This window comes from Pristiophorus japonicus, chromosome 4 (assembly GCF_044704955.1).
Source record: "Pristiophorus japonicus isolate sPriJap1 chromosome 4, sPriJap1.hap1, whole genome shotgun sequence".
Taxonomy (NCBI): Eukaryota; Metazoa; Chordata; class Chondrichthyes; family Pristiophoridae; genus Pristiophorus; species Pristiophorus japonicus.
In genome coordinates, this window is record NC_091980.1 from 127,967,772 (window position 1) to 127,977,336 (window position 9,565).

A 9,565-nucleotide genomic window follows, 5' to 3' on the forward strand; every position below is an offset into this window, starting at 1 on the left:
GTCCCATGCTCCTGATCTTTGGTCAACCTTGTCCGGAGGGGAGCGGACAGGTCGGAAGGCTTCCTCGTAGGACTGCTCCTGGGCATGTCCAAGGTGGCCATTAACCGGTCCAGGCTGTGGGCGGTTGAGGGGGTCATTCAGCCTGACTGCCTGCCTCTCTTCTCCGGTTACATCCGAGCCAGGGTGTTCCCGGAGATGGAGCACGCAGTGTCCAGCGGTACACTCGGGGCCTGCCGCGAGAGGTGGGCGCCGGAGGGACTGGAGTGCATCATTTCAACCGGGAACAGAATTTTAATTTGATTTAATTTGATTTGATTTGACAAAGGTTCCCTTTAGGTTCAATTGTTAATTTGTGTTTTTGGTGCCCTCAAAAAACAAGGGGGCACTTGAATTAACGTTTCTACCAAAATAGTTGTCAAAGTTAATTTGATGAATTTGTCGGTTTTAGTGCCCCTTGAGTAGGGAGCACTTGATTTATTGTTCCACACAAAATAGTTGAAGAAAGTTAGGATAATTGAGATCCTCATTGAGTTGTCAGCCAATGATGCTCAGTCTTCAAAGATCTGACTGGCTCTGGGAGTCCATCTCCCCTCCTCCCTTTAGTTAATTGGTGCTCTGAGAGGCTGCAACTTCTGATTGGGTATTAAGGACTGTCACTCATCATCTAGGCTGCCACGCCCTGTATTATCCAGCAGTTTAAATACAGGAGTTTGTAGGTTGTTAAATCTTAGGTTAGTGTTTTAACAAAGGTTATATATTTTTTTTAAAGAATAAAGATGGCTTCTCAAGTGTGTCAGAACTACCACCAGGACTGTGAGGATGCTGTCAACAAGCAGATCAACATGGAGCTCTATTCCTCCTATGTTTATCTCTCTATGGTGAGTTTTGCATTTCAGATCACTTCACAATGGAGACTATGTAATGTGAATTTACTCAATTCTGTGCTGTATCCAACCCACCTATTCTGAGTATCTTGAATGACTTGCTTTCCTGGGCTCTTTTGAGATTGTTGAAGTTTATTTGGAATACATGAATACATTCTGCACTCAATGCATTGAATTCAGAATTTGTATCCTCATTCTAAATCACTCCATGGACTTTCCCTACCTTGCTTTTGCAATAGGGGATGTAATAAAATTAGAGCTAGGACATTTAGGAGAGAAGTCGGAAAATGTTCTGAACTTTTTTTTTCCCTCCCTCCCCAAAATAAAGACTTTGCTGCTGGGCCAAGGTTTATTACTGGGTAAGGGTATCAAAGGATTGTTTCCATGACTATGTACATGTAAGTTCAGTGTAACTTTGAATCCTTGAAAGAAGGCAAAATATTGTGGTTGGCTTTAAGTCAAGTACACATGATGCTGGGACAGTCATAGAATATCCAGCTACTCTTCTGATCTCTCTGCAGTCCTTCTACTTTGGCCGGGATGATGTTGCCCTGTGTCACTTTGCTGAGTTCTTCAAGGAACAGTCACATGAGGAACGTGAGCATGCTGAGAAACTGATGGAATTCCAGAATCGCCGTGGAGGCCGCATCATCATGGTGGACATCAAGGTTGGATTCAATAAAGGAGTGGCCTTCTCTCTCTGTCCCCTTGGACTGATTGTTCCCAGTACATGCTAAAGCAATTGGTTCCAATTTACAGCACACAGGCCATTTGGCCAAACTGGTCTTTGCCACTGTTTATACTCCATCGAACCTCCTCCCACCTTGCTTCATCTCACCCTATCAGCATATTCTATTCCTTTCTTCCCATGCACTTGCCTAGCTTTGCCTTAAATATATCTATGCTTTTTGCCTTATCAATGATTCCAGTGGTTGTGATAGAATATAAATTTGCCATTAAGCTCACATCGGTTCATAACTTACACTTTTCACTGCACCTCTAATTTCTTGAAATATGTTCTAATGTTTGTTTCATCCAGTGTCTGTGAACTGGTACAATTTTCTTTCTTTCCAGAAACCAGAGCAGGATGAGTGGAGCAATGGTCTGGAGGCCATGCAGAGAGCTCTGCAGATGGAGAAGAATGTGAACCAGAGTCTGCTGAATTTGCACAAACTCTCCACTGGGAGCACTGATCCTCATGTAAGTTGATTTTAACATGGGCTTTTGGTTAAGTTGGAGGTTGTGGAACCTTGCTGTGCTTGGGTGTAATTAAGAGCTCTATGCCCAATAGCTTTGTGTTGGTGTCTTGCAATGTTTTTTTTTTTTAGGAACAGTGGGAAGGGATGGGGGAAGTTGACCTACCTGCAGACAGTTACTAGTAAATATATCCCAGGATCTGAGCAGCTATTGTGCAGTAAGTTTTAATCTAATGAAGCAGTAATTCCATCAATCTCAATTGTACCACTTGACTATCCTCTATATATTTTCATGAGTATTAAAATCCAGACTTTGAAGGAGAAGCTGACATTCCTTGATATTTGCTGCTGGACATAACTAGCTTCTCCCTCTTTCAGTTGTGTGACTTCCTGGAGACCCACTACTTGGATGAACAAGTGAAGATGATCAAGAAGCTTGGAGATCACATCACCAACCTGAAGAGACTGGGAGCCCCTGAGAATGGCCTGGGAGAGTACCTGTTTGACAAGCACACCCTGGGGGAGAGTGACTAAACTAACTGATGAATCAAGCTTAGTGTTTCGTACTTGTACTTGTACTTGTACTTGTACTTGTACGTATTTAATTGGGACCCCCATCCTGTAGTGAATGATTGCTTGTGACTTTGTACAAAGAGGTGTGAGACCTGGGCTCCTGATGTGAAATGTAACATAACTGTAAATAAACTGTTCAACATTGGACTGGGTTTTGTCTTTTTTTTTGTAAGTTTGGTTGCTTATTTTTCAATTAACATAATGTGATTTAAATCAAAAAAGAATTACATGGAGTTGTGCAACAGTGTTATTGGATTCAGTCCTATGAAATTTGTTTTTACTATGCTGTAATAGCGATGTATTGAGTTGGATATTCAAACAGGTGTAGCAAGGTCTAAAATGTACGAGGGTGCATTTAGACCATTAACAGCCACATGAGACATTGACTGAGGGATAAAGCATGGTCCAGAAGTAAGTTTTAGGGAGTGTCTTAAATGGGTTCAGAGAGGGAATACCAGAACTTGGGATCTAGCCAGTGTAATAAAAATATCTGTTGCTCCTAGTAAACTATCTCTGCACTTACTTAAATGACAACTTGTATTTTGTTGTATTGTGTTACACACTAGGCATATGTCCCAGGATTCAGAATCTCACCAGTGAAGAACAAGTCCTGGATTAGCATCCTATTTGATGTATTGGCCTTGGCATTAGCAGTTTGTATTCAGTAGCTGCTGCAGATTCTGGTCAATTATTAGTGCAGGTAGTTCAGTAACTGAACTTACCACTGCTGCTATAGATTTTCAGTTGAGCTTTGTAGACAGAGCAGCACCTGCTGTATAGACCAGCAATGTCTGAGCATTGAACCCCAGGGACAACAACTGGGTGAGGAGGGAAAGCAACAGGGGCCATCAGGTTGCTGTCACAGCTTCATTGGTTAGTGTGGATACCCGAGTGTAGTGGTTCTCGGAAAGATTCTCGTCTGCTCAATCCCACCTCATGGTTCAATAACTTGCTTGCATAAGATATTGAAGTAATACGTGTGCAACCTTACTCCCAAAAAGCATTTTCCAGCGGGAAGGAGTATATGTATTTTGTTAAATGCGCAAAGCAAAAGGCCTAAGTAGTTAACTACACACCTCTGGGAAAAACATTTACCCCACCCAGGCCCTACTGCCTAATGCCTCAATTCATTAACCCAATGTATCCATTTGTATTTAGTCAAATAGCAATTAATCTGTCCAAATTCTACTGGATCTTCATTTCTCTCCTTCATGGATTCAAATGTTAATGCAACAGCTGTAATAATAGTGTTTACAAGTTAGTTTTAGGAATTTAGCTGAAAACTGTATTCGTTGCAATTAAATTGCCATCTTCAGCCATTCTATGTTAATGGGCTCAATTATCCCCAAAGCATTTTTTGGGGCGTCTGAGTTATGTTTCTTTTTTTGGGGGGGGGCCTAATTACGCCCCCAAAAATATTCTAAGTTTATCTATTGGATTTCTTCATTTTTGTCTTTGTCTTTGTCTCTCTGTCTGTGTACCTAGGACCGGACATGCTGCTGTGTTTTTTAAATTCTTTTAGTGTGTCCGGACATCATCTGCGCCGATTTCATGAACTCTCGGGAAGGTTTTAATGCAGAGGCCGCATATCCTGGCCTAAACACAACTGGAGTAACTTTCAGCTGGCCAAACTTTCCTAAATGGCCAAAATTGGCGTAGGTGGCTAGTTGTGCCCGCTTGGCTGAAAAGAAAACTGGCCTAAAAATATCATAACTGAGCTACACTGCTGCAAATTGATGGGGGAAACTGTGGTTTTTCAACTTAGGCCAAAAAGAGCAGCCTGCTCCAAAAAAAACCATCACAAACCACTGGGGAAAATTGAGCCCAATGTCTTTGCAACTCTCAAATGCACTTTTCGGGTATCGATGTCACAAAATTTCATACATTGAAGAGCCACAATTCCACTAGTCGGCCTGGGTTTGCGTGATGGAGGGTTTGACAGCTTCATGTTTCTGACAAAGTTTTCAGCGCACTTGATCTGAAAAACTTCACAGGTGCCAGTGTTTTAAGAATAACATCGAATTTACAACACAGAAAAAGACCTTTCGGCCCAACTGGCCCATGCTGTGGTTTATGCTCCATGTGAATCTTCTCCCATCCCACTCCATCTAGACCTATCAGCATATCCTTCTGTACCTTTCTGCCTCCCCTTAAATGCATCTGTGCATTTTGCTTTCAGAGTTTTTACTGCAGATATCTCAGTAAACTAAACACTGGAATATTGTGTTCAGTTTTGGTCTCCTAATCTGAGGAAGGACGTTCTTACTATTGAGGGAGTACAGCGAAGGTTTACCAGATTGATTCCTGGGATGGCAGGACTGACATATGAGGAAAGATTGGATCAACTGGGCTTGTATCCAGTAGAGTTTAGAAGAATGAGAGGGGATCTCATAGAAATATATAAAATTCTGACGGGATTGGACAGGTTAGAGGCAGGAAGAATGTTCCCGTTGCTGGGGAGTTCCAGAACCAGGGGTCGCAGTCTAAGAATAAGCGATAAGCCACTTAGGACCGAGATGAGGAGAAACTTCTTCACTCAGGGAGTAGTTAACCTGTGGAATTCTCTACCGCAGAAAGTTGTTGAGGCCAGTTCGTTAGAGATATTCAAAAGGGAGTTAAATATGGCCCTTCGACCAAAGGGATCAAGGGGTATGGAGAGAAAGCAGGAAAGGGGTACTGAGGTTGAATGATCAGCCATGATCTTATTGAATGGCGGTGCAGGCTCGAAGGGCCGAATGGCCTGCGCCTGCACCTGATTTCTATGTTTCTATGTTTACCACTGCTGCTATAGACTTCCTGTTGAGCTGTGTGGGCAAAGAAGCAAGTAACTGCCATACAGACCAGCAATGTCTGAGCTCAAGGCCAGCATTTATTGCCCATCTGTAATTGCCCTTGAAGGTGAACCACCTTGTAGCACTGAGTGCCTTCCTGGGCCATTTCAGAGGTCAGTTGATAATCAATCACTTTGCTGTGGGTCTGGAGTCACATATAGGCCAGATTGGGTAAGCACGGCAGATTTCTTTCCCTGAAGGAGATTCGAGAACCACATGGGTTTTTATGACAATCTGATACTATCTGATCACCAGTACTGATACTAGCTTTTTATTCCAGATTTATTTAATTATTTAACTGAATTTAAATTCTGCAGCACCAGTGGTGGGATTTTGTCTCTGAATCATTAGTCCAGGCTTCTGAATTACTTATCCAGTAACATAACCACTATTCTACCGTACCCCACGTAGGATGCATGATTAGGCTTGGTTCTAGGACCCCTCCCACCCCACCTAATGGTTGACTAACCTGTGAACACTCACTGACTAGGCTCCCACATGAATAAGGAATTGGGCAAGGAATATGTGTGGGACTGAACTCGAAGGCATGTACCCTGTACAGTAGACACCTCAAGTCACTGGAGATATATCACCAACGATGTCTCCGCAAGATCCTACAAATCCCCTGGGAGGACAGGCGCACCAACATCAGTCCAGGCTAAATCTGTAGGAATGAAACACTGACCACACTCGATCAGCTTCGCTGGGCAGGCCACATAGTTCACATGCCAGACTATGCGGAGCACCTTTACGGCAAATGTGTAAAGGTGGGCAGTGGAAACATTACAAGGATACCCTCAAAGCCCCTCTGATAAAGTGAGACATCCCCACTGACACCTGGGGGTCCTTGGCCAATGACCGCCCTAAGTGGAGAAAGTGCATCCGGAGGTCGCTGGGCGCTTCGAGTCTGAACTCCGAGACCGTGCAGAAATCAAGAGCAGGCAGCGGAAAGAGCATGCGGCAAACCAGTCCTCCCCAACCCTTCCCTCAACGACTGTCTGACCCACCTGTGACAGAGTCTGTGGCTCTTGTGTTGGACTGTTCAGCCACCAAAAAACTCACTTCAGGAGTGGAAGCAAGTCTTCTTTGATTTCGAGGGATTGCCTAGGATGACTCCAGCAAAGTATAATCCTCCTGGAATGAGTAAATGTATTTCACTAAATGCATAAAGAGAACACCTAAGTTAAATAGATACTTCTCCTAAAACTTGCACCGCCCCCCACCCCTCCACCCCGATTCACCCCCCGCTTCCCCTCGCCCATGTCTGTTCCATCAATTTATAAATCCAATACCAGCAGCTCCTCCATAAATGTATCCATTTGTATTTCGTCTCATTGTGCATATCACACCAAATAGCAATCATCCTTTCCAAACCTACTGGATATCTGTTTGTCCCCTTCTCACCATGAATGGATTCAAATATTGTTGGTGCTGGAGCTGCAATAATCCAGTGTTTACAAGTTAATTTAGGAACTTTGCTGAGAACTGCATTGGGTGCAATTAAATTGTCTCCTTTAGTCTATCCATGGTTAATGTATTTTTTATTCTTTCCGGGCTGTGGGTGTTTCTGGCAAGGACAGCATTTATTGCCCATCCCTAATTTCACCTGAGAAGATGGCCGTGAGCCGCCTTCTTGAACTGCTGCAGTCCTTGTGATGAAGGTGCTCCCACAATGCTGCTATAGAGGGAGTTCCATGATTTTGATCCAGTGCCGATGAAGGAATGGCCATATATTTCCACGTCAGGATGGTGTGTAACTTGGAGGGGGAATTACAGGTGATGGTGTTCCCATGTGCCTGCTGCCCTTATCCTTCTAGTTGGTGGAGGTTGTGGGTTAGCAAATGCTGCCAAAGAAGCCTTGGCCAGTTTCTGCAGTGCATCTTGTGGATGGTACACACTGCAGCCATGGTGAAGGCAGTGAATGTTGAAGGTGGTGGATGGGATGCCAATCAAGTGAGCTGCTTTGTTCTGGATGCTGTCGAGTTTCTTGAACATTGTTGGAGCTGCACTCATCCAAGCAAGTGCAGAGTATTCCATCACACTCCTAACTTATAGATGGTGGAAAGGCTTTGGGGAGTCAGGAGGTGTGACACACGCTGCAGAATACCCGGTCTCTGACCCGCTCTTGTTACCTCAGTATTAATGAGACTGGTCCATTTAAGTTTCTGGTCAATGGTGACTCCCAGGTATTAATAGAGGGGAATTTGGAAATGGTAATTCTGTTGAAAGCAAGGGCAGGTGGTTAGACTCTCGCTTGCTGGAGATAGTCATTGCCTGGCACTTGTGATGCGCAAATGTTACTTGCCACTTATCAGCCCAAGCCTGAATGTTGTCCAAGTCTTCTTGCCTGTGGGTGTAGACTGCTTCATTTTCTGAGGAGTTGCAATTCGAACGGAACAGTGTGATCATCAGTGAACATTCCCCACTTCTGACCTTATGATGGAGGGAAGGTCATCAATGAAACAGCTGAAACTGGTTGGGCCTAGGACACTGCCCTGAGGAGCTCCTGCAGCTATGTCCTGTGGCTGAGAAAAATTGACCTCCAACAACCACAACCATCTTCCGTGGTGCTACATATGACTTCAGTCAGTGGAGAGCTTCCCCCCTGATTTCCATTGATTTCAATTTTATCAGATTCCTTGATGCCACACTCGGTCAAATGCTGCCTTGATGTCAAGGGCAGTCACTCTCACCTCACCTCTGGAACTCAGCCCTTTTGTCCCTGTTTGAACCAAGGCTGTAATGAGTTCTGTATCCGAGTGGTCGTGGCTGAATCCAAACTGAGCATCTATGAACAGATTATTGGTGAGTAAGTGGCATTTGATAACACTGTCGACGATACCTTCCATCACTTTGCTGATAGTTGAGAATAGACTGATGGGGCAGTAATTGACTGGATTGGATTTGTCTTCCTTTTTGTGGACAGGACATACCTGGCCAGTTTTCCACATTGTCGGGTAGATGCCAATGTTGCAGCTGAACTGGAACAGATTGGCTAGAGACGCAGTTAGTTCTGAAGCACAAGTCTTCAGCTCGACAGCTGGGATGTTGTCAGGGCCCATAGTCTTTGCTGTATCCAGTGCACTCAGCTGTTCCTTGTTATCTAGTCAAGTAAATTGAATTGGCTGAAGACTGGCTTATGTGATGGTGGGGATCTCAGCAGGAGGCTGAGATGGATCATACATGAGACACTTCTGGCAGAAGGTGGTTGCAAATGGCTCAGCCTTGTCTTTTGCACTCGTGTGCTGGGTTCTGCCATCAAGAATGCAGATATTCATGGAGCCTCCTCCTCCCATTTGCTCTTAAATGATCCACCACCCTTCACGACTGGATGTGGCAGGACTGCAGAGCTTTGATCTGATCCGTAGGTTGTCGAATCTTTTAGCTCTGTCAATCATCAGAAACTGTTTCTCATTGGCTGAAGTGTCAATTATCAGAGGGCACAGAATTAAGGTGATTAGCAAAAGAACCAGAGGAGACATGAAGAAAATCTTTTTAACTCAACGAGTGATTAAGATTTGGAATGCACTGCCTGATAGGGTGGAGGAAACAGATTCAATAGTAGCCTTCAAAAGGGAATTGGATAAATACTTGAAGGAGAAAAAATTGTCGGGATTATGAGGAAAGAACTGGTCGTTGATGTGCTCGATGGGCTGATTGGCCTCCTTTTGTGCTTTACTATTATATCATTTTTTGAAGACCAGAACTGTGTACAGGACGCCAAGTGTTGTCTGGTCAATTTTTAGCCAGATTTAACATTGAAGTCTATCAAGCTCTGTTATAATTAAAGGGTTAAGAATGGCTCTCAGAATTACAATGAGCTGACATAGACTTTTGTAGTGGTCAACTTTATAAGGCTCGTTAAAGGGAAATAACATATCAGAATCATTAATTGTACAACCTGTGTAATCTGAGGACAATTACAGGAGGCCAAACTTTTGAACCACAGGAAACCGAGAGAGGCAGATACGCAGGGCAAGGGGTCAAAAGTGACACAATTGAAAAACTCCATCTGGTCAATGCAAGAGAGATAAGATAACATTCCAATGTGCTAATGAACTTTTGGGACACAGTGAGGTTG

At 43.9% G+C, this 9,565-nt stretch overlaps 1 protein-coding gene across 1 annotated transcript; it reads left to right on the forward strand.

Moving 5' to 3' along the window:
- The first annotated feature begins 776 nt into the window (after positions 1-776).
- LOC139262170 (ferritin heavy chain, oocyte isoform-like) lies at positions 777-2,614 on the forward strand. Its single transcript, XM_070877316.1, has 4 exons — positions 777-878; positions 1,406-1,552; positions 1,959-2,084; positions 2,459-2,614. The coding sequence occupies exons 1-4, from the start codon at positions 777-779 to the stop codon at positions 2,612-2,614; spliced, it is 531 nt and encodes a 176-aa protein (XP_070733417.1).
- The last annotated feature ends 6,951 nt before the right edge of the window (positions 2,615-9,565 follow it).